Source organism: Diospyros lotus, chromosome 3 (genome assembly GCF_014633365.1).
Source record: "Diospyros lotus cultivar Yz01 chromosome 3, ASM1463336v1, whole genome shotgun sequence".
NCBI lineage: Eukaryota > Viridiplantae > Streptophyta > Magnoliopsida > Ericales > Ebenaceae > Diospyros > Diospyros lotus.
The window spans coordinates 39,161,792-39,186,658 of NC_068340.1; the positions used below are offsets into that span (position 1 = coordinate 39,161,792).

Sequence of the window (24,867 nt, forward strand, 5' to 3'; positions counted from 1 at the left end):
ATATTTAGAATCCTATCTGAACACAAAAAGTACTGTTTGACAGGAGCTACAACCTGTCACATCATTTACAAGACAGCTCCTATTTCACAAAATAGATATCCAAGTGCTGCTGTATATGCCAAGCACACAGACCATAATCAACAATCGGAATAAATATGAAGAACCTCTACTTATTTGGGTAGAGAAAGATAACACAACAACTACAACCAAGCCTTAATCCCACTACGTGGGGTTAGGTACTAATTCTAACTCACCAATTATCTTTATCCATTACCATATACGCAGGGAAGGTGGGATGGAGAGAGCACTATCCTGTCCAACTCATCCTAAATTGCTAAATAACGACTAGAATATTAACTATCATCATTTATACAGAGAAAATATGGTCCCATCTCTAATAAACTTTAACCCTAAAGCAAAGCCATATGCCCCAAAGACAATGAACAGGGCTAGGACAGCAAGAACCCTGAGCTTACGCATAGTTGAGGAAATTGAGTGCAAAGGAGAAGCCTTCAAACATATAGAGGGAACCTCTTTGTCATCACCTCTTGGAAATCTACATCCTGATTTCAGGTCCAAACCTGGTTGTTGAGCTACTTCAGTGACATTATTAGAATTTGAAAAGGATGCATGCTCGAATTTATCTATTACAATGGCAGGACCAACACGAGCAGGATATTTTTTTCCAGCTCCTTCATTCTGCAAAAAAATCCAGTTAAATGGAGATTCAGTAGTTTACAACTCAAGCAGATGTATGATCACAAAAGCTTCACAGGGAAAACCTCTCACCTTATCCTCCACTGGTTTCATTTCATGGTTTTGTTTCTTGCTGCTCAAAACTCTCTTATTGCTAAAACAAGATGATCCAACTTGAAACTTTCTCTGCAACCTGATTCTCCTTGGTGCATTTCCCTGGGGCCAACAGTTTTTGCCACTAGGTTGATTGTGAACTTGACGAGTCCTCAATTTGATTCCAGTGCCATAACTGGTTGATTCCTCAGAAGTACAAAGCATATCGATGGATTGGTTGCTGCCAGGAGCAACATAACAATTTCCAAGAAACTCAACCAGATTATTTCTAAGGTATTCTTCATTCCTTATGCTAGTTCTATAACCTCGGGAACACATTGCCATAGGTACAGGATCCTTCCTCCTGTTACTCCAGTCAAACTGAAGTGCAGAAAGACAAATTATGGTTAATTTCCTAGATACTGGAAACTATTTGATATGACATTTCATGCAGCAATGGTGCTAAATAATTTGATATCCAAACACCATAGGCAATATATGGTACTTGAAGTTTGAAACGACCACCAGCCAGTATGTTGTGAGCTTGAACAAACCCAAAACCTGCAAGGCCCTTAGAGACTCAATAGCAAAGCACTTTTTACCAAAACAGGGTACATTGGAACTTATCTTCAAACTACAAGTTGTTTCCAACTTATTCTACATAGTCATGAGGTCTGTTAAGTCTGCGTTCTGAGAACAACGGTTTTGCAAAGTTCTGTTTGTATAATTAAATGCTTAAAGTCATGTATTGGAAAACCACAAGACTTCAAGATTTGTGTTCTGAGAACACTGGCTTTACAAAGGTCTGTTAAGCCTGTGTTCGGAGAACACTGGCTTTACAAAGGTTTAAATAAGTGCAAAACAGTTTGTGATTGGGAAAAGAAAGTTCAAAAAAATATTCATGTTTGGTCAAACATTCACTGATTATACCTGTGCCAAGGCTACCTGTCCATCGGACTCATTAAATGATTGAGTGTATTTCACAGAGTTCCTCTCAATATGGTTAACATAATTTGAGACCTGATTTTCCACAGCTAAATTTTTCTGACTTCCAGAATCTTCACAGGAATAACCATCTGGGGTAACTAGGATTGAATCCACGAAAGTGTCATCCTGTTCATTTGTGCCGGACTGATCCATATGGACATCGCCTATGTCATTAGAGATGGGGTAATTCAAGTTACATGAAGATCCAAGCAACGTCTGCACATCCGACGGGAAAGGGGTGTCGACTTCGTCATCACCATCTGGAAGTTCATGAATTGCATTACTAAATTGCAGTCTCAACATTTGTTCTGGCTCCAATTCTGGCTGAAGCAATCAAGAAAGTAAAGCAATTAAGAAAGGATAAGCAATTATCTGACTCTGATTGCATTAATTTTAAAAATACAGTAAATAAATTAACTTAAAAAATACACTGCCTTTCTCACCATAAAAATTACTTCATCTGCTCCAACATCGCCAAAACAGTTATTACTGGATCCAACAGGTAAAGTAACATCAAAAGTTGGTTTGCCAGAATTTTTAGCAATATAACTCCCAGAACAAAAAGGTAGATTCTCAGGCGCGGCACCTATGCTAGGAGTCACCTGCTCTGAGTGTATATCCTCAGAAAATGATGTAACTATGATGGGAGAATAAACATTACATTTATCATCATCACAGTTTGACCCTTCGTTATTCTTATCATACTTCTTGAATAGCTTGCAGAGGACAAAAGAGCCCTGCATAAGGGGGAAAATGACAGAACGATTTAAATGAGCCAGTGTTTGAATTCTAAAACTTATAAAATTGAGATGATGAAACTCATAAACTCCAAAACTAAAACAAACAAAGTGAGCTGATAAGTGAACCTGTAAAGAGGAAACAAATTGGAATGTATCAGGAGTTTGAATGCCAGTGCCAGAAAAACACAGAGCTGGTATTTCCATAAGCTATTTGATATTTATCATTTCTAAATAGCAAACCTTACATTAATGTATATCAAACATGTTCATCAAGTACGAGCTACCAAGTCCAGGGAAACCCATTAAAAGAACATATTATCCATTTCAAAACAAGTTACCAGCTACACTCTCAAAGCCACCAAAAACAATGCAATGCCCTTTTTGTTAGAAGAGAACTCAACAAAAAGGCATTCCAGGAAATCTAAAATACCTCATTTCAAGCTCAATTTGGAAAACCAAGAAAATTCCCCATTTTAAACTACTAACTTATGTTCAAAAGCAGCAGAACCATACCGTATTTATCCACTGTCCCCATATCGTGGAACCACTCCTCTACCCATTTCACCAAGAGCATACAATCGTTCCCATATATGCGCAAAATTAAACAGGATTTGAGCTAGCGTGTCTTATACAACCACAAACCAAGACATGACAAGGTCACTAGTAAACCTGAATTTCGGATAAATTGAAAACGAACAGATCAGAAGGAGAACCTGTCCCGGTTTACTGCCATCAAGCTCCTCACCAATTGCCCGGTACTCGTGTATTTTCCAGGCTGTCCTCTGCCCTTTCGGAGCACGCCCTTTATGGAACACCAAAGTCTTTTTCGTGCCGATCACAGAGGTTCGACCTACATACTTGATCGTTCTATCCTTACCCGTGGCCTTCCAGTATCCAGCATCCGTCGCTCGTTTCAAACGCTTTCCACTCTGATACTTGCGGCCAACGGGACAAAAGAAGAACCACACTTCATCAGTCGTCGGAATCAGCGACATACCTGCAGTCACACGCGAAACAGAAATTTCATGAAGAGCCATTTCAATAGAGCTCTAACCCCCAAATTTGACTACTCGCCACATAAGTAATCAGCCAGCCAGTCCACGGTACACAAGCTCTTCAATACAACCACAAAACCAGAACTCATGATCGAGCGTATTAAAAATTAGGCTACAGTAACCTCCAATCCACATAAAACCTTATACAGAAGGCATCAAAATTGGATAAAATCCAAGAAAAACCTAGCTGGAAAATAGGTTTACCGGCCAAATCCCAGGGTTCGCATTGATAGATGTCAACCTCCCGAATAATGCTGACCGCCTCCTCATCGCCGTTGATTTTCAGCCGCAGGAAGTGATTGATGAGCTCATAGTCCGTCGGACAAAATCGGTACCCTACGGCCAGAGACTTCAACGTCGACGCTGCCATCATCGAGAAGCAGAGTACGCAGATATATATACACACACACAGAGACCTTTCCTGATTACAAACTTCGACGAAAGGAAAGGAACAGATAAACAAAAGAAGAGATTCAGAGACCTGAATTTTCAGAGGAATTAGCGGGGAGAGAGAGAGAGAGAGAGAGAGGTGGAAATTGAGAGAGAGAGAGATGTGACGTGGAAATTGAGAGAGAGAGAGATGTGGAAACTGGAAGTGAGAGTGAATGGAAACGAGAGAATTGGCCGCTGTTTAAATAATGCGAGTGATGGTCAGAAGAGACCGTAACCCCCGTATCTCTGCTTGTAAATTTCGATATCTGCCACTGAGATATTCCCAGCTAGTTAAGGCCACTTCTGAGGGCCACTGGGGATGGTACAAGTGGTAATATCAGCGAAATGCAGGGGTTCTTTACCGAATATCCGGAAGACTGGAATGGATGAAAGGTCGGGGGAGTAGAGTGACGCACCAATGGGAAGGAAGGGACTTGCATCACCTAGGAGGTGGGACCCACGAGGTGACGTAGGCGAATCTTATGGTTTTCAATTGGATCGAGACATGTAACTGAAACCGACAATGGGAGGGTCCACGTGGCCGTCCGTAGACAATGTGAGAGAGATCAACGGTGGAGATACGACCTAGCAACTTGCCCCCCAAGTTTCCTTTTTTTTTTCTCTACAACAAAGGTTCTTCCTTTTTTTGGGTAATTAAATTTGAAATTATTGTAATTTTATTAAATTAAAATGAATTCATCTCCTATTATGAAAATTACGTTAACTTATTTTCAGTCAAATGTTTACTAGAATTTTTGTGTAATTTTATAAAATTTTAAGAATATCTCATATGATATAACTATAACTTACAAAAAGTAATCTAATATAAGTTGTGAAAAATATGAATAGTTATATAAATTTTTAAAAAATAATATTTATGTATTTATATTAATTTAAGAATGACTCTAAATACACAAGTCAAATAGTTAGATCACAATAAAATGAAATTCACACTAATAAATCATAAATTATATTTCTTACCCTGTATAGTGAGACAAAGTCTCAATCTATTTACTTTTTCTATCGAAATCAAGAATACGAACAATATAGGACCACACAAGAATGATAATTTTAAAAATATTAAGTGTAATTATTTCTCTTTTAATTGCTAATGCCACCTCATCAAAGATTTATTAAATTATAATGAGGTCACTGTGTGGCGGTAACTTAAGTAGCCACTCATTATATAATGTAGTTATGTAGTTAATAGTGACGAAAACTAATAGTGTTAAATCATATTTATAACTACGGTTAGTTTTGTATTTGCATTAAATATCAATATTATAATATTAGACAAAGAATCAAATAATTAATTAAATTTTAATTTTGTTCTAATTTGGTCATTGTAGTTTTTAAAAATATTAAATAAATCACTGTAATTTTCATCTCATGGTCAATTTGGAGATTGTACTTTAAAAAGTATTCAATAAGTCATTTTACTTTTAAATTCAGAGTATTATTAACAATTATGATAGATCTTTTTTAAATATTATCCAATGATATTTAATTTTATTTTCAATTAAAATAATCCCATACAATTACCATTGTCGCTTAAACATAATAATAAATTTATTAATTAGAAAACGTTATTGTCAAGCCGTTTAGACTTTGTAAAAAAGAGAATGATTAGAGAGCTTAAAGTAATTATGGTGCAAACACTCTAATACTAAAATCAAACATTGAATATTTTAGGCTGCGTTCTCTTTGTTATTTTCAAGTCATTTTTAGTTTTTAATTTTCTAAAATAATAAAACGCGTTTTCTTCACTGTTTTTAAAAATACATTTTTGAAAACAAAAAAAAAATTGTAAAGAAAATTCAAAACAACAAAAAAGTTGTTTTGAGTGTTTTCATCCAAAATAAACTCAAAACATATTTATTTATTTGTATTTTATTATTATAATAGGAAAAAATATTACAAAATTCATTAACTTTAAAATATATATATTTTTTAATAATACATTAACATTAAATATTTATAATTTACTAAATAATCAAATTTATTAAATAAAATATCATTAAAAAATAATTTTCAAAATTTCAAAGATAACACGTTTTATAATTTTCTATTTTGAGAAATAGTTTTTCAAAATGACAAAGAGAACGCATTTTCAATTTTCTAAAAATAGACTATCAAAACAGAAAATTGAAAATAAATTCAAAACTCAAAATTAAAAAATAAAGAGAACGCAACCTTAATGTCTTATAGAAATTAATATTAAAAACGTACATTTTTTTGAGATGAGAGCTCGTCATGAAAATTTTTAAGATCTACCAAGATTAAATTTTTTATAGATAATGTTTATCTTGATATTTTGAGATACAGTAAAAATATATAATTAATATTCTTATAAATAATGTCTATCATTTTTACATAATTTTGAAAATAGTTTTTAAATATTAAAATTATTTTATTTGTACTTTATTGAAGACCCATCCCCAATTAAGAAAAAATTTACACAGCAGATTTCATGATCTTACAGTCTGTTCAAGCTTGTTACAATCTTTAGGAGATTATGAAAAGTCTTTTGAAACTACCTTCTAAATGGTTTTCAGGATAAGTTTATTTTTGGCCTTTGGGATATCGTACTCTATTAAACTTCAATAATTTCAATTTTACTTTTTAGCCCAAAAATTATTGTGTCCTTTTCTTAATCTTTTAGTAAGCTTTTGTCCCTAACACATCAATTACAAATTTAGATTCGAAACACCCCCACGCACTTATAATTTATACATTTTAAAATACAATAACTAATTTAGTCAATTCAAATTGAGATTGTGTCCATATGTTGTGGGGTATTGTCTTTTCCATTATTTATGCCAGATTGTCACACCATTCCCACAAACTGGCCTCTAATTAGTTATTAATTATTATATCTTATCCCATCTAATGTGTCACGAATGATAGTAAAGCAAATAAAAGGTGGAAAATTAAAGTTAATGACTTCTCCATTCTTATACTTCATTAATTAAGGTTTCTTTTGTGCATATATAAAGCATGACATAAAGGGAAGCTTTATTTCGAAAGAGGCGTATTCAAATAAGCATCTTCCTTGGTTCAAAGTGGTGCATGCATTCTGCATTCTCCATTCCCACTTTTGGGAGTCTTTGTGGGCTAGAAAACTAAAAAGTTCATGAAAAAGAACAAAGAAGAAATATATATATTTTTTGTTTAGATATTTAATGCAATATTAAGATTTTAATCTAATTCTTATATGTTATATTACTATACATAGTATAAATGGAAAGAAAATAAAAAAAAAACTTTAATTAAAAAGTACCCACATCCCCTTCCATACCCTTATTTGGATGACGATGGGATTTAGAGTCGATGTATGCATTTTGTCGGTTTGATTATTGAACTGATTGAGATGATGAAATCAAAATAATTAAACTTGTATAAAAAATTGAACTAAATTAATTAGACAAATACGAAAATTGAACAAACCAAAAACTAAACAAATATAAGAAAAATTGAATCAACCAAAAGAATAAAAAAATCCAAAAAATTGAAAAATAATATCGTTTTTGATACTTTGCTTGATTTGATTATTTTTATTTTTCTCAATACGAGAACCAAATCGAACTAAAATAACTAAAATTGTCAAATTTAAAAATTAAACCTTGACTCTTATATTAAATTGAATCGAATTAAAAATTTTGATCTATTCAATTTGATTATTTCAGTTAAATAAAAAAATTTGGTCATCCCTATTTTAGGACAAGGGAGAGAACAGGATCGTGTCCCTCTCGTCTCTTTTTTTTTTAATATTTTTCAAACAAAAAAATTATTATTTTTTTTTTGCTAAACCTTTTTGTCCTTTTTTTATCTAAATATAATCTTAATGAAAAATAATTCTCAAAACATTGTTTTTGGGGTTAAAAAGAGATTGATAATTTGTTGGCAAATTCTATACCTTTTGACCTCTTTTGGTGCATGGCTTCCCACTTTGTTGTTAATTAAAAAAGCTCAATTCAAGGGTGACCAGAAAAGCTGGCCGTGACCCCCTTTCAAAGGAAAACAAGTCAATGGACCGGCCCTCACCGCCTTTTCTTTAAAGTGCTTTGCGGTTTGAAGGTAATTAATTGTTACTTTTGTTAGTGATAACTGCAAAAGCATAAAGTTCCAGAATTCATTAATTGCTTAGCTTATTTAGTGTTTGTAATAATTATGATTTAAAATTTTTATTTATCTGTAATTATAATTTTATTTTAATTATAATTATAATTTTAAATTTAATTATGATTAAAATGTTGAATTCGATTTTGACTAAAATTTATCTCATATTAAAATATTCTATTAGTTTATTTCATCAAAAATATTCTCATAAATCATATTCTGATCAGAATATAATTTTTCGTATATATTTATAAATGATTTTAAATTTATAAATAGATATTCAAGTTATTGAAATTATTGTATCAATATTTAATTATGATATTTTATTCTTTTTATTTGTGATTTTTTTATTTATGATTTTTCACATAAAATTATGTGTTCGTATGTTTGGTGGTTTGATTGTAATTTATTTTTAATTTAATTTTGTAATAGTATTAGTATATAATTAATTAAATTTATTATTAATATTTATTATTAATTTTAATATTTAATAAGATAATTAAAATTTAGGTTTAGAAACCCATTAGATTCCTAAGAGTATCCATTGTATAGATTTCATAGACAAGGCATGGTGAATTATTTAGCCTGCCATGGCCTATAGAAGTAGATTTATGTTAGGGCAGTTATTTACATTGTTTGTTAATTAAGATATAAATTAGAAATTAAAATATGAAAAAGGTTTCAGATAAAAGTGATTTATATTGTGTTTATTATAATTTCTATTGTATTTATTAAATTTATCTTACGACTCTTAAAAAAGAAGTCGCGTGACTTTTTATCTAAATTTTTTAAAATAAATTTATCTCTCCCCACCGTCTAAATAATTTTTTTTTAATTCTTACATATAAGAAAAAATAAGGCATGTGTCATCCAGTGCATTTCAAAAAAATTAACAAATAATTTAATAAAAATCTTAAAATTCTTCCCAACATTATCTTAATGATTCTATAGTTTGGTTCGAAAAATATTCTAACATTATCTTAATATAACTTTATATTACTCATTTTAACAAACACAACCTTAAAAAATAATTTTTATATATATGTTAAAAGTAAAAAAGTATTGTTATTAGTCCGTTCAGATTTTTGGAAATTTATTTTTATATATAAAAAAATAATAATATTACTATTATGTGCAATGCTAACAATTATGGTTAAGTTTCAATAAATGACCTTATTATTAATTTTAAAATGATTTTATTAATTAATAAAATATTAGTATTTATTATCAACTTGTAAATTATTTTGAAACCGAAAACAATGCATTTTATCTAAAACCAAGGCACATTTATTGAAACTTAAACAATGGTCAGTGATACTCTACCATTATTAACTCCACCTAAGGTCGTAATCTTATAAATTTAAAGAGACTTATACAGGTAGGAGATTATAAAGACATAATTATTCTAATTTTTTTTGTCCCTCCCCACCCTCCTTTCCGACCCTCCATTATATGTTCGTTCTTGAGGTGTTACCATGGGAGATTAGGTGATCTTTCAGATTAAATTTATAAAAAACGAGTTGTTATGAGTTAAGATAAGAGAATGTGACTTGTGTTCAACTGAGATGATGTCACATTCTCTAAATTTATATATATATATCATGTAAAAAATTTAAGGAGCCTCTTTAATATAGGTAACTTTTATTTTGAATATATTTTATATTTTCTAAAATATACAATTAAAGGTGTATAATAGATTAGAATTGAACTGAACTGACCAAAAATCACTATTCGAATCAAATTGCATATAATAATCGAATCAAATCGATTGATTAACCTTAACTAATTGGAACCAAACTAAATGAAATCTAAATCATGGTAACTGAATCAAAAATCAAATTAATGCACAAAATAATTGAAGACAAAAAAAAAAAAAGATAAGAACATTTTCAAGAAAAATAAAATAAATTTTACCCCAATTTGGAAAGTTGCCTCAATCCAAAATCACTCTCAGAACCCCTTCTTCAAAAACCCACCATGAATTTACTCATTAATCAAGAGTTCATAGCTTATTGGCAATGGAGAGAAGGCAAAAAGAAAAGCGATTAGAAGAAGAACCAAATGACTCATACAGAAGAGGACACTGGACAGAGACAAAATGGGTAGTGTACCCATGAAACGCTTGGATCTTCAGGAAGCAGAAGAAACGGCAAAGAAATTGGAGATTTCGATCTACTGCCTGCAACCAGCGAAAGAGAGAGAGAGAGAGAGAGAGAAGCCAAATTGAACAGAGGAGATTGGACAATTGAGAAGAGTAAGGCTATTGAAGGGACATGGTTGCAGGCTTAGCCCAAGGGACATGAGCTGGAGGCGTGTGGGGGCAATAGGAACTAGGAAGGACTAAACATAAGCAACTACCGGTTGGATTACTTCAATTAATCGATTAACAAAAATTGAATCGATAAAAATTAACTAAATTTTTTGTTAAAAATAATTGAACCGTTAACCGACACCTAGATAATTGAATTGAATTGACTAATTTGATCAATTCGATTCAATTAGTTCGATCTAACTAAACCTTTACTCGTTCTTACGCACAATCCCCCTTGTTCTACAATTTTAGGAAAATGAATAAATTCGTTGTGAGTTAAATCTCGAAAACTTAGTCGCTTGGATAGACACAAATGATTACACAATTCCGCATGAAGTCACATTCTCTAAACCAATTTTGTACTATTAAATGTTTGGATAGTGTTAGTTTTAATTATTATTATAAAAATAAATTACATCCCTGTAATTAAAAGAAAGTACTGTTACACCAAAAACCTAGCCGATTGCATTTGGGCCTTACAAAAATGTTCAACTGGTGGTGTGAAAGGTCGTCGGCCCCATCATAGGCCGTGCTATACAGAACCGGGCCGTAGTGGGCCGAGGGCTTTCAGGCTTCAGCCCGACAACTCTATCCCCACAACTTAGGCGACACAAAAATTGGTATTTCCATAAAATAATAGAATGTATTCTTTATTTCTCAATATTTTGAAAAAACGAAAATAATTTGGGATATTATTAATGCTCAAGTTCCCGTACAAACACGCCCTTAGTCGGCATCAAAGACGATGGAAACCCTATGTATGCCACTTCACTTCAATTAGGGTTGTTGTTGGCCCGTGTCTCTGTGTGAGAGAGAGTCGGTGAGAGATGAAGACCATACTGTCGTCCGAGAGGATGGACATCCCAGATGAGGTGAAGATCAAAGTGAAGGCGAAGGTGATCGAAGTGGAAGGGCCAAGAGGTAAGCTCACTCGAAACTTCAAGCACCTGAACCTCGACTTCCATCTAATAACGGACGAGGCCACCGGCAAAAAGCAGCTCAAGGTCGAGGCCTGGTTCGGCTCTCGCAAGGCCACCGCCGCTATTCGCACGGCTCTCAGCCATGTCCAGAACCTCATCACGGGCGTTACCAAGGGCTACCGCTACAAGATGCGATTCGTCTACGCTCACTTCCCGATTAATGCCAGCATCCCCAATTCCAGCAAGGCTATTGAGATCCGTAACTTCCTTGGTGAGAAGAAGGTGATTCCTCTTTCCCGTTTTGATACCCCTTTACTTCTTTCTCTCTCTCCGTGTGTTCCACCCTTTATGATACAGTACAAAAGCTATGTTATTGGGCAAGATATTTGTTTGTTGCAGCTTAAAAGTTGTAATTTTTAGTTTCTAGATTCAAAAAAATGGGTATGTAGTGTTTATTTTAGATTTTAGAATTCTATCTTATAACTTTTATTAGCTTTTAAAGAGGTAGAAGCCAATTTTTTTAAAGTTGGGTATCCCAACTTCTACAACTTTTGACTAAATAGTTATATTTTTTTTTTGATAATTTTACCCATGTTTTTAACAAAGAATTACTCTTCTGTCTATGTAATCAAGGGTCTCTCTTCTCCACCGTCATCTCCATTTTCAAATCTCTTCTTCTCTCTCGTCATCTCCCTTTCTCTCTATACACTAATTAATTTTTTTATAACACTTGAAACTTATACATATACACTAATTAATTTTTAAATTATCATTCTATAACTATTAAGAGTATTTTGGACAATTATATAAAAATAAGTTATTTTACAGCTTATGGTATCAAATACCATAACTATTTAACTACAATTTCAAAGAAGTTGTAATAAACAAATTCACAACTTATTCTAAGTTTTAAAAGCTATAATCTAATAAATTAGAAACTATAATTTTTTAATTAAGCTGCAACAAATAGGGCCATTATGGCATGCTTTTGGTGGCATTTTTTTTTGTTATATTGGTTTTAAATGTGCTTTTTACCAATGGATATGCAGCATTTTGGCTTAGGATGATCTGTATGCCGCAACATGTTATATGTTTTAGGTGGCGTTATCGTTTATTTCCTATTAGTTAGTTGTTATATTGTTTGGTGATTTCTCTAATATTTCTGAGAATGTTTCTAAGACCTTCTCCAACCCAAAACTTCTTGCACTAAAATGGTGCAACTTTTGCACTATCCTAACAAGTCATCTCCAACCCATTACACCAAATGAACAGTATTATTTCTATTTCTTTATTTCTTTAATTCATAACAATTAATTTATTTCAAAAAATTATTTAATTATTTACATAATTGCAGCTTAAATATGTAAAAAAAAAATTACACATATTTACATAAAATATTGCACTTATTTAAAAAATTAAATACAATATTATACATAATATTGCAATCTACAAGATTTATAATTTAATACGGTAAGATTCAAAAGGAATTACTTGAATGAAAAAACGACACAAACAAAAAATACAATTAATCGCGTTATTTAATTCTCAAAATTAGTATATTCCTCCCACAAATGTTCAATCAATGCATTTCGAAGTGCAATGTGAGCCTCTTTATTCTTGATTTTCCTGTGTCAAGCGAGAAATTCTTGAAATCGAGTGCCTTCATTAGTAACCATCTCAACGTCTGGACTTGGCGCTTCTACCCAATCTCGAACTGGTGTCTCAACATCACGTTCATCCTCAATAACCATGTTGTGCATAATGATGCACACAGTCATTATATTGTGTAAGACATTTTTTTGCCAAAAGCGTGCTAACCTAGATTATAAAACCCCAAATGCCCATCTTTTCTACAACTCTCCCGTTTCATTGTAAAATATTTTTTCTTGGGACCATGTGGCTCACGAATTGTTTGTATAAAAGTAGACCACTTCGGGTATATACCATCTGCTAAATAATAACCAATATTATATTTGCATCCCTGTATGACGTAATTAACGGGAGGAGCAATACCTTCAGTTAGGTTGGTGAGGAGATGGGAGGCCTCCAAAACATTGATATCATTATTTGAACCCGACATACCAAAGTGTGCGTGCCATATCCAAAGATCGTAATTTGCTATAGTCTTGTCGAGGATAATTGTTGGAGATCCACTTTGGCCTGCATATTAGCCAGCCCAAGCGGTTGGACAATTTTTCCACCTCCAATGCATACAATCTATATTGCCCAACATTCTAGGAAAACCTCGTTGTCTATCAACATAGAGCAGGCTCGCAATGTTGTCAGCGTTTGGTGATCTTAGATATCGATCCTCAAATACGACCACAACAGCACGACAAAATTTCTTTATACTTCCAATAGCAGTGGACTCCCCAATTTTGATATATTCATTAGTTGCATTTGCTGTGACACCTATGCTAATATTCGAAACACAACAGTTATCTTTTGAATTGTGGATAAGCCGAGTCTTCTTGGAGCATCCCTTTTCTATACAAAGTAGTTGTCATGAGCTGTGATGGCCTGAAATATATGCAAAAATAATTTTCATGACATTCAAAAGCCGCAACGAAACATCCCTTCACCATAATGTGGGTTCTCGGCAAAGTAGTTGTTGAATAGTCTTTCATAAGTGGCCTCCCGATTAGTGTTGTTGCTAATCGAGCAGGTGAGTGAGAAGGATGTTGTTGTTATACAAAAGAATGACGGCTTCAATTTAGGCATCAATCGTTGGTAGGTGATTCATAAGTTCTACTTCGCTGTCATTATTGCTTTCGGTCAACAATGTCGAAGAAGTAGAATAATTTGAGGGACCTCTAAGATTGAAATTCATTATGGCCAATAAGGTAGATCTTTTAATGATTCTTTGCAAATACTGAGTGCTGCATTTTATAGTTATCGGATATATTTTATCCCCAAGTCTCACCTTGGTTTTTGCAAATAATGTGATTTTTCTGGAATGTTGGGTAATCTGGATTGTATGTGCTGGAGGTGGAAAAATTGTCCAACCGCTTGGGCTGGCCAATATGCAGGCCGAAGTGGATATTAAACAATTATCCTTGAGGCTGTAGCAGATCACGATCTTTGGATATCACACTTTATTATGCTCGGTTCAAATAATGACATCAATGTTTTGGAAACCTCCCATCTATTCACCAACCTTGCTGAAGGTATTACTCATCCCGCTAATTACGTCATACAAGAATGCGAATATAATATGGGTTACTATTTAGCAGATGGTATATACCCGAAGTGGTCTACTCTTGTACAAACAATTCGTGAGCCACGTGGTCCCAAGAAAAAATATTTTGCAATGAAACAAGAGAGTTGTAGAAAAGATATAGAACGTGCATTTGGGGTTCTACAATCTAGGTTTGCAATAGTCACAAGACCGTCACACTTTTGGCAAAAAAGTGTCTTACATGATATAATAACTACGTGCATCATTATGCACAACACGATTATAGAGGATGAACGTGACGTTGAGGTGCCAATTCGAGATTGGGTAGAAGCGCCAAGTCCAGACGTTGAGATGGTTGCTGATGAAGGCAGCCGATTTCAAGAATTCCTTGCTCAACATCGGAAAATCAAGGATAAAGAGTCACATTGCACTTCAAAATGCATTGATTGAACATTTGTGGGAGGAATATACTAATTATGAGAATTAAATAACACAATTAGTTTCTTTTTTTGTTTGTAACGTTTTTTCGTTCAAGTAATCCCTTTTGAATCTTGTTGTGTTAAATTATAAATCTTGTAGATTGCGATATTATGTATAATATTGTATTTAAATTTTTAAATAAATGCAATATTTTATGTAAATACATGTAATTTTTTTTTGCATATTTAAGCTGCAATTATGTAAATAATTTTTTAAAATAAATTAATTGTTATGAATTAAGGAAATAGAAATAACACTGTTCATTTGGTGTAATGGGTTGGAGATGACTTGTTAGGATAGTGTGAAAGTTTCACTATTTTGAAGTTTTGGGTTGGAGGGGTCTAAATGTGTTCTTCAAAAAGTTCTGTGCTCTCGTGAATTCCTGAATGTGTAGATTATTTTAAAATGAGATAATTTCTCAGTTGAATTTCGGCCCATATGTCAATGTATATTGATATGTAATTGTGAGTATCTATATTAGTAGTTGATATAATCATAAGTATTTATATCGATATATATTACAAGTATTTATATTAAGTGATTTTCATAAACACAATGATCAGGAATGCTGTTAAGATTTGAATACCTAATCTTTAGCTTGGTTGATTTTGGGATTGATGATATTAAGTTAGTTTTGAATAGTTAAGTGGTACTTGTCAGCTGGCTCTACACTCTACACAAGAAGTTTGGAGGTTTGGGACAAGCTTAGAGTATTCATGGCTGATACTTTCTGGTCATCGATTTTAAACACTAATTTTGATTTTTAGGACTATTCATCTTAATGAAGTTTGATATTGGAATGGTGAATACCATTATTTATGTTAAGAGTAACAAGCCATGTTCTATCAAAAAAAGGGCCATATTCTTATGGTGTTGGTTGATTTGTGTTTTCTGTTTGCTTTTTTCCTTTTTTGTTCTATACTTTATTGTTTAGAAGAATGGAAGTAATGAATTCATGGCATGGATGATTCATATAGATCTGGATTTGATTACCTTAAAGGACTTAAAAAGTATTTGAAATTAAATTATTAAGCTAGATTTAGGGAAAAGTAGAAAGAGGAGTGTTAGTAATAAATGAAATTCTTCAAATTCACGAGATGATTGATATCATATTTGTTGGATGAATCAGTTGAAATCATTTGGGCGTGTTGATGGCAATGCATTGGGCAGAACCTCAATTTTGTCACCTTGACTTGAATAGTAAATACCCACCCCTCCCCCACCCCCCCCCCAAAAAAAACAAACCAAAAAAACAAAAAAAAAAAAAAAACAAAAATTAAAATACTAGAGCAATACATGCACCTGTCTTAGCCTCCTAATTTCATTCTGTGCTTTTTTGTGTGTTAGGCGGGTTCAATTGTTACAAGATTAGATTGGTACTTGACCCCCTATGGTAGACTAATTGAACTGCAAGATCAGATTGGTACTCGATGCGTCTGGGCAACCCCCAGATAATTGCTTGCCACCAGGGACCCTACTAGCAATGTGAAGGAGGAAAGGAATCATTCATGCATTTAGTTATCTGGGTGGTTAGAAGCATAGTGAACTAGAAGTTATGGTTTTCGGAAAGGATATGCTTTTCTGACAAAGAGACAACTTTAGTCTTTGATGACATTGTTGTAATTTATGTACCCTGCTAAAAAATAATCTTTCTCTTTCTCTCTCCACATTATATATTCATATATTTTTCTTGGACATTAGGAATGTCTAAAATGGTTTTTCTTGTCCTTGATGATGATGATATTTCTGTGCATTTCATTGAGGTATTGGGACATGTTGGTGTTAGTCTTGTAAAAGCTTTTGTTAAGTGTGAAGCAATAGCTTAAGGTAGGCAAGTATGCCTCCCAACCCCCTGTTCCCGTAGAACAACAAACAATACATTGCTTCAATTTGAGCATGATCAGTTACTTCTTTCATCTTCTTTATGCTATTAGATATAGGCTTCAGAGCCCAGAAGCTCTTTCTCTCTCTTGCTAAATACCAAAAGTTGTTTCTTAGTTTAAAGGATTTGATTTTTTGTTGAAATATATTACGTCTAATCCAAATTTTAATTACATGCTAGTTCAATAAATGTATTACAAATTTATACATCAATTCAATGATTTTTATATTTGGTTGTGTGGTGTATACTTTTTGCACAATATGTGAGCAATTAAACACCACCGTGTATAATATGAGTAAAAATAAGGTTGCAGTGACATGTATTAGATATACAATGCTTGAGATGCTATTAAGATGGTTTGAACACATGAAAAGAAAGCTAAATGCAAATTGCGAGTTGAGTGTATGGAATGGAAGTTCGCAACAAAGATTTGAAAAAGACTAAATAAAACTTAGTGAAAAACTTTTAGGCATGACATGATATAATAGCCTTGCACAATATATGGCTACGAATAGAGATGCTTGGAGAGGCAGAATTCAAGTATCTAACTCCACCACCTAGTGAGATTAATGCCTATGATTGTTGTTGTCATTGTTGTAATATAACATTGGTGGAGGGGAATAGCCTCCTAGCCCTATAATTTTCATATAAAGAACACAATGTGCATAAATAATCTCTTTGTATACAATAAATAATTTTTTGTAACTTATGTTTACTTAAAAATTCTGTCAACACCCCATAAAATTTTGAAATTCTAAATCCTAAACTCAAAGAAAAGGAGAAAGAAGATTCCTAGATATAGGAAAATCTTGGTCTTTTACATGTTTTTCAATGTGGTGTGAGTATATGTTGGATGTGAATCTCACATCTTTCTGAAGTTTGAAAACTTACTACAAAAATATGCTAAGTATCAGCATGAGATTACCCTGTTAGGAAACATCTACAGTTTTTATATTTATATCTCTTGGCTTTATAATTACAAGTTTGACCCTATTCTTGGTTGTATTGATAAAGCCTTTTATCGCAGGTGAATTGAAAGAAAAAATCGATCCAATCAATTTTTTTTTAAAAAAAGTATAATCCCAAATATATGATGAGTTTGTTTGGTATCTAATCATGAGAACATGATTATGTCACTATGTTATGCCATTGTATCAAGTCATGAAAATCATGGTTATTTCTCTATGGTATAGCTACACGACAAAGGAGAAAAGAGATTCTATAGAAATTGGAAATACTATCTCACTTGTTCCAATTCCAATTGCATGTTAAAACCTCTGGTATTTTATTATATTTCAAAATTGCACTGATCTATTATCTATACAAATCTTCTGTAAAGCAACTACAACTTTTTTTTTTTTCTGTTCTGGAACTACAACTCTTATTATTTGGCAAGATCTCATGCATGAACATATACTGACATGTAATTGAATAAGTACTAATAGTTGATATGGTTGTGAGTGTTTTTGTTGTACTGATATCCGATCACAAGTATTTTCATAAAGACAATTATCTTGTTCAAATAGATGAAAAGGGCACATCATGTTAAAGTAGAAACTATTTTCTTTCTCCACATTATGCATTTAATCTTTTTGGTTGCGCATTTGGAATGATGTAAATACTTACCTGTAAAATATCTCAAGAAAAAGTATTTGTTCCTTGCACAAGATTAAGAACACCTATGAAGGCACAATATTATTTGACAAAATATTTATCAGGATATGTAATTTGATTTTTTGCGTTGATTTTTTTTTTTTTTTTTCCCATTGCACTTAATTGACTTTGATGCATAAGCATAATCTGATTTCTGAAAGAAAAGATGACTTTTCTGCACATATTTTTTCTAGCACATTTTGGTGAAAAAGTTTAATGAAGCCAAAGCAAGTACTTGGGTATAGGTAGAGTTGAGTTGAATTGGGTTAATATCATGTTGCTAATCTACAGATTATTACAAATAGTATATAGCTGGAATATTGTTTTGCAGAATCTGTTCAGTTATTGAGACATGTTTAGTTATGACTTGAGTTCATCTACAATATCTTATGGTAAATTATGTCACCGATGTAACCATTTATTTGCATAATTTCTGTTGATGGTTCCTGAGCTCTCACTCTCACAAGAAGCACAAAGCTGAAGAGTGCGTTACTGTTATAGTTTATCACAATTGGCTATGAAATTATTGGTCTACCTATCTGTATTCTTGTTACGGAGCTCATTAAATCTCTTGGTGGTATTGGTCTCTGTGATGTCTGAAGTGAATGTCAGCGTGCTTCCTGCTTCCTTTTGATTATGTTGAGTGCTTGCATACTGTTTTCTCTAGTTCATTGATTTTTTTAAACACAACTAGAGTTTTTAGAATTGGATTGTCTACACCCCTTATTTTATTTTATTAGATAAAATAAAATCATGTTTCATTTCGTGCATGGTATGGGGCAAATATGATTCTGCATGCAAACGTGTTGAAGATGCCAGTTAAGAAAAAAGATGCACTGTTATCTTGGTAGGCAATGAAAACAGGTCCAAGCATATTCATAGGTGTGATATTGATGACCAAATAAATTTCCAGGATGTTTTAAAAGCGTTAAGTCTTTGAATCAGGTGCGGAAGGTGGATATGCTTGAAGGGGTCACCGTTGTGAGATCTGAGAAAGTTAAGGATGAATTGATCTTGGACGGGAATGATATTGAACTCGTATCTCGGTCTGCTGCCCTGATAAACCAAGTACCACCCTCGTTATCTCCCATCTTTGTTTTACGTTCTCCAATGATAATACTAAATATTATTGCTCGCTCTGACTTCAAGTTTATTTGTTCTTTGATCAGAAATGCCATGTTAAGAACAAAGATATCCGGAAGTTCCTTGATGGCATCTATGTGAGCGAGAAGGGAACGATAGTCCAAGAAGAATGAATTGTTAGGTAGTGGCTAGACATGGTATTTTTCTTTTCTGGTCATATCAAGTAGGAGCCAGTGTCACATCATCCTTTTGTTTCCTCATATAGAATAATTGTCTGAAGAATTTTAGAATTTTGTTTCTATTTTTTTGTACCCCCAGAATATTTTATATGTGAATTGGTATGGAAATGAAATTATGTTGGAGTACATGTCTCGTCCTTATCCTTTTCCTTGGATGTAGATCGCAGAGGAAATGAACGGGTCCTACCCCAAACAAAACAAGGGTGAGTTGCCAACTTAATCTTTTCCTTGGACGTAAATCCTTTCTTTTGGCAGCTTCCGGCCAATACCTCCGCCTCCAGCCCCCAATAATTTGACAGTTGTTACTGAGATTGGATTCAAATTCAATCACTTAACCTGACCTGATCGCTGAGACACAGCTGCTATGCTCCATCTATCTATCATTGCTTAATTAGTGAGCCCGATTTTATAAGAGCCAAACCTGCAATTATGGTTGTCGTAATCATAGCATTTATTAACGCAAACCTAAATCTTCCATAGACGTTAATTTAACCCTGCGGGTGCGAGTCGGCCCTTTCAGAATTGAAGGATATGGTCGGAGGGCCCCAAGAAGATGACTCCCAAACTCATTCTCCCCTCACACTGGTACAGTAGAGGACAACCCAAAGCTGTCGCCTTTCGAATCAACCAATTCAAAGTGAAGTGAAACTCTATTTATATATATTCAGGGAGCCTTGAGAAAAGCAAGACTTGATTTTTCTGACCGCATTCTCATCTTCTAGGCATCTCCTCTCTTCTCTCATGGCTCGCTACAACTTGTTACTCATTGTATTCATACTTCTAGCAGAAGATCAGATTCTGGTTGATTCGGGTAACAAGATCAAGAAACCCAATGGACCTGAAATCAACGTCACCAAGCAGCTGTATTTCCCGGAGATGAAGCCCAGCAACTATGGCAGAATCCACGACGATATCAAGCTTCTGGGGAGCGCCATCTTCTCCGACGAAAAGGGCTGCATCCAAATACCGGACGTTTCGCAGAAGCTTGATATCCGGCACCTAGCCGGACGAGCTCTCTACTCCTCCCCAATTCGCCTCTTTGATCCATTCACCGAAACTCCAGCCTCCTTCGAAACCACCTTCACTTTCCAATTCAATCTCACTCTGAATTCCACCATTAACAAGACCTCGAGCGCCCGAGAATCTGGTGTTGGCGGCAGCGGCCTCACCTTCGTCATCGTCCCCGACGAGTTCACCGTGGGCCGGCCCGGTCCCTGGCTCGGCATGCTCAACGACGTCTGCGACGACGACTACAAAACGGTCGGGATCGAATTCGACACCCGATGGAACCCGGAGTTCGGCGACCCGAACGACAACCACGTCGGAATCAACCTGGCCAGCATTGTTTCGACGAACACCATCAACGCCTCCGACGTCGGAGTTTATCTCAAAGACGGTTCCGTTCACCGGGCCTGGATCAAGTACGACGGCCAGTCCCGGTTATTGGATATTCGTCTTGGCCCCGACGGTCATGCTTATCCTTCCAAACCAGTCTTCTCCGGCGATCTCGATCTCTCGCCTTTCCTGAAAGAGTACATGTTTGTCGGGTTCTCTGCTTCCACCGGAAACTTAACGCAAATCCACAACGTGCTCTCGTGGAACTTCACGGCGACGAGCCAGGCCGTTCTTCGGGTCCCGGGAACGGAAACCTGCGAGAGCAAGATCATCCAGAACGGGAACGCTCACAACAAAACGCCGAGCAGCTTCTTGATATTCGTGGCCATGGTGGTGCTGGTTCTCGTCGTGTTGGTGAATTTGTACTGCAACGCCAAGCGGCAGGAGGAGAGCCCGGAAGCGGTACTGCTTCCGGAGAAGAAGCGCAGGCCGAGACCGCCGAACAAGCCCCGGAGCTTCACCATGGGCGAGGTTCAGTCGGCCACTCGGTGCTTCGGCCAGTCGCAGGAGCTGGGGAGCGACTCCAGAAGCGTTACCTATAAAGGTACGGCTAAAATAGATCCAAAATGCTGTGTGTTTTCATCATTCATCATTCACTCTCCAAATGGACAAATTAAAAATTATTTATCTCCAAATGGGCATATCTTTTCACCACTTGGCTTTGTATAATAAAGGATAAAACTGTAAATATGATTAATAAAATTTATATCATTATTTATGCGTGGCTAACACATGACAATACTGTGATTTAAGACATACATAATAACACAAAATAACAAAAGAATCCACTCATTGAAAGGTGGTGGTGGTGGTGGTGGTGGTGGTGCACACAAAGTAATGTACCGTTGTAAGAATAGCAAGCAGTAAGAGCACAAATAAGATTGGATTGGATTGGATTGGATGAAAGTGTGCTGTCTTCCAATTCATCATATTTGGGATTTACTTTGTTCGTGGAAATTTGTGTTTATCATCAGGGTGCATGAACAAAGTTAATCTATTAACAGTCTTATTAGCGGTAAAGAAGCAAAAGTAGATGCGTACATATATCTGCGATCGTGTTCATGTTTTTGTATGAAAGAAAGGTGAACTGAATGCTGTTGGAATCAAATAACAGGTACGATTTCCAACGGTTGCCCGGTGGCGGTGAAGCGGTTCTCGACCCAGTTCCTCAACTCGCAGGGGCTCGATCGCCGGCGAGTGTCCAAGGAAATCAGCGCCATCAGCCGAGTCCGCCACCCCAACCTGGTTCCAGTCCGAGGCTGGTGCTACGACCACCGGGAAATCATCGTCCTCTACGATTACCTCCAGAACGGCAGCCTCGACAAGTGGCTCTTCGGCGTCGGCGTCTTGCCGTGGACGCGGCGGCTCAAGGTCGTGAGAGACGTCGCCGAGGCGCTGAGCTACCTCCACTCGAAGCAACTCGCTCACAAGAACGTGAAGACCAGCAGCGTTTTCCTCGACGTGAGCTTCCGGGCCGTGCTGGGCGACTTCGGGTTCGTGCTGGACTCGTCCGAGTCGAGGCTATTCGAGTCGGCGGTGAGCCAGAAGGCGGACGTGTTCGATTTCGGGATATTTGTTCTGGAGGTGGTGGCGGGGCGGCGGAGAAAGTGGAGGTCCGACCCGGGGGAGATGGACCTGTTGGATCTGGCGTGGGCGAAGCACGAGACTGATGAGAAGGCGACGGTGGTTGATCGGAGGATGGGTTCGGTGGTGAACCCGGAGCAGGCGGTTCGGGTGCTGGAGATCGGGTTGCTGTGCACTCTGAACGAGAACAAGGGGCGGCCGGCGATGGAGGAGGTGGGGGAGCTTCTGGGTTCGGACAAGCCGGTTCCCGAGTTGCCAGCGACTCGACCCGTTTCTTTGTTCCCCTACAGCAGCACCACGGGTCTGTGCACCGGCTATTCTTGTGCTCGGTTCAAGTGATGATTTGCTCCCGTTCCGTGGAATCTGTTTGGTAAATAAAGATAGATAATGCCATGCCATGCCATCCATCCTTCATGGCCACGGTTGCTAGCGATTTTAAGTTACTAATTCAGTCTCAAAAAATTACAATTGCCCAGTGCCATCATCATCATCACCAATTCGACCAAAAATATGTGATGTTTAGACAGACTGCAAATTAATTAATCATTCTACCCTCGGCGGTAGCTTCCAACAATCCTCATTGTAATTGGAATAATATTATATTCATTGATTGGGCACACATCATCCACATGCTTCCCACCTGACAAAGTTACACAGAGCAGAGCAGAGCAGAATGGTCTGTCTCCTCCAGTTCTATCATTAACAGGGAATTGTCCCTCCCAATAATAAATTAAAGCGCCCCCTCACCACAGAGTGCGATTTTGTGCACCCCATTTAACTGAGGTAAGCTTACCCACAGTCACCCACCGTTAGCTTGAAGGCAGTGAACAGAGTTATTGGAAAATTGAAAAAAAATATTTAATTGATTTTACGCAGCCCAATGTAGCAGCCCGCCCGCCCAAACACTTCTTCTCTCACTCTCTCATGCACCTCTCTCTCTCTCTCACTCAATCACTATCTTTCCAGCAGGCAGCAGTTCTCTCTCCCCAGCAACGGCCTTCCATTTTCGGCGCCCGTCCAGCAGCACTCTCCACTCTCTCTCTCTCTCTCTCTCTCCGTCCCCTCCAACAGCGGCCGCGATGTCCCCTTCAACAACGGTCGCGGCGTCCCCTCCACCTCCGATGTTCTCTCTCTCTCTCCGACATGTCATCCGCCTACAGCGACCCTCCTCTCTCTCCGACATACAGCAACGGCCCTCTACTCCCTCCGGCGTCCCCTCCAGCAGTGAACGTAGTCCTCCGACGTCCTCTCTCTTTCCGGCGTGAAATAGTGGCATACAGTTTTACGCGGTGTTATTTCAACATCATAAATTATGATTTGTCTACATCTTAAAATCTTTTTAGTACTTAAACTAAACAAATTCATAAAACTGTATATCATCATTTGGACACTATAAAACTCAAATAAAACCTTTTTTTGCTGAAAAATATTGTTGGGTAAATAATAAACATTATATGTAATAATATATGATAAATATTATATAATTTAATATTATTACAGGATATAATTTTATTTTAATCTTTTGTAAGATAAATTGTAATGGAGATATAAAAGTTATATTTTCAACATTTATTACAGTCAAAGTATATTCCCTCTCTCTTTTTCACGTATTATAGTGATATCTTATAACATTGTTATATAATAAAAAAAAATTAAACGGATGAATAAAAAATAAAACACGTATATTACTTTTAATAATAAAAAATTACTTAAAAAACATTTATATTTGCATAAAATTACTTCACGGCCAAATATGATATTAATAATTAAATAGAGTTAAACAATTAAATCACAGGGCTGTATATTATATACCCATGCCAAAGAATAAATTATTTGCCTAATAGAATTAAAGAAATATAAGTATTTTTTAAGAAATTTTTTTATTACTTTGGAAGATACAGAAGTAGGTGGGCTTGTTGAGGGGTCTGATGGTGGGTGCGAAGAACAAGGCAGAGGCCATGGTAGAAGAAGGGAGCTTTGAAAAAAGAAAGAAGATGAAGATGAGATAGTAGATGGGAAC

General features: G+C 35.5%; 3 protein-coding genes across 3 annotated transcripts; 2 read left to right on the forward strand and 1 right to left on the reverse strand.

Moving 5' to 3' along the window:
- Positions 1 to 150: 150 nt before the first annotated feature.
- Positions 151 to 4,168, reverse strand: LOC127797470 (protein NTM1-like 9). Its single transcript, XM_052330396.1, has 6 exons — positions 3,776 to 4,168; positions 3,230 to 3,513; positions 2,220 to 2,513; positions 1,720 to 2,100; positions 790 to 1,170; positions 151 to 699 (listed from the first exon to the last, which is right to left on the reverse strand). Exons 1-6 carry the CDS (start codon positions 3,942 to 3,944, stop codon positions 364 to 366), a joined length of 1,845 nt encoding a protein of 614 aa, XP_052186356.1. The 5' UTR covers positions 3,945 to 4,168; the 3' UTR covers positions 151 to 363.
- Positions 4,169 to 11,155: 6,987 nt separating this feature from the next.
- On the forward strand, positions 11,156 to 19,994 carry LOC127797407 (60S ribosomal protein L9-like). Its single transcript, XM_052330273.1, has 3 exons — positions 11,156 to 11,635; positions 19,492 to 19,614; positions 19,716 to 19,994. The coding sequence occupies exons 1-3, from the start codon at positions 11,261 to 11,263 to the stop codon at positions 19,800 to 19,802; spliced, it is 585 nt and encodes a 194-aa protein (XP_052186233.1). The 5' UTR covers positions 11,156 to 11,260; the 3' UTR covers positions 19,803 to 19,994.
- A 148-nt stretch (positions 19,995 to 20,142) lies between these two features.
- Positions 20,143 to 23,464, forward strand: LOC127797406 (L-type lectin-domain containing receptor kinase VIII.2-like). The gene is made up of 2 exons (XM_052330272.1): positions 20,143 to 21,807; positions 22,378 to 23,464. The coding sequence occupies exons 1-2, from the start codon at positions 20,610 to 20,612 to the stop codon at positions 23,184 to 23,186; spliced, it is 2,007 nt and encodes a 668-aa protein (XP_052186232.1). The 5' UTR covers positions 20,143 to 20,609; the 3' UTR covers positions 23,187 to 23,464.
- The last annotated feature ends 1,403 nt before the right edge of the window (positions 23,465 to 24,867 follow it).

What these genes read in the sequence shown, in the direction of transcription:
- LOC127797470 (XM_052330396.1), bottom strand. Translation starts at nt 3,944, where the DNA reads ATGATGGCAGCGTCGACGTTGAAGTCTCTGGCCGTAGGGTACCGATTT. An exon ending in CAGATGAAGTAATTTTTATG is followed by an intron (nt 2,101 to 2,219) that starts GTGAGAAAGGCA and finishes TGATTGCTTCAG; the next exon opens with CCAGAATTGGAGCCAGAACA. An exon ending in TGAAACCAGTGGAGGATAAG is followed by an intron (nt 700 to 789) that starts GTGAGAGGTTTT and finishes ATTTTTTTGCAG; the next exon opens with AATGAAGGAGCTGGAAAAAA.
- LOC127797406 (XM_052330272.1), top strand. Translation starts at nt 20,610, where the DNA reads ATGGCTCGCTACAACTTGTTACTCATTGTATTCATACTTCTAGCAGAA. An exon ending in CAGAAGCGTTACCTATAAAG is followed by an intron (nt 21,808 to 22,377) that starts GTACGGCTAAAA and finishes ATCAAATAACAG; the next exon opens with GTACGATTTCCAACGGTTGC.
- LOC127797407 (XM_052330273.1), top strand. Translation starts at nt 11,261, where the DNA reads ATGAAGACCATACTGTCGTCCGAGAGGATGGACATCCCAGATGAGGTG. An exon ending in ACTTCCTTGGTGAGAAGAAG is followed by an intron (nt 11,636 to 19,491) that starts GTGATTCCTCTT and finishes TCTTTGAATCAG; the next exon opens with GTGCGGAAGGTGGATATGCT. An exon ending in CTGCTGCCCTGATAAACCAA is followed by an intron (nt 19,615 to 19,715) that starts GTACCACCCTCG and finishes TTCTTTGATCAG; the next exon opens with AAATGCCATGTTAAGAACAA.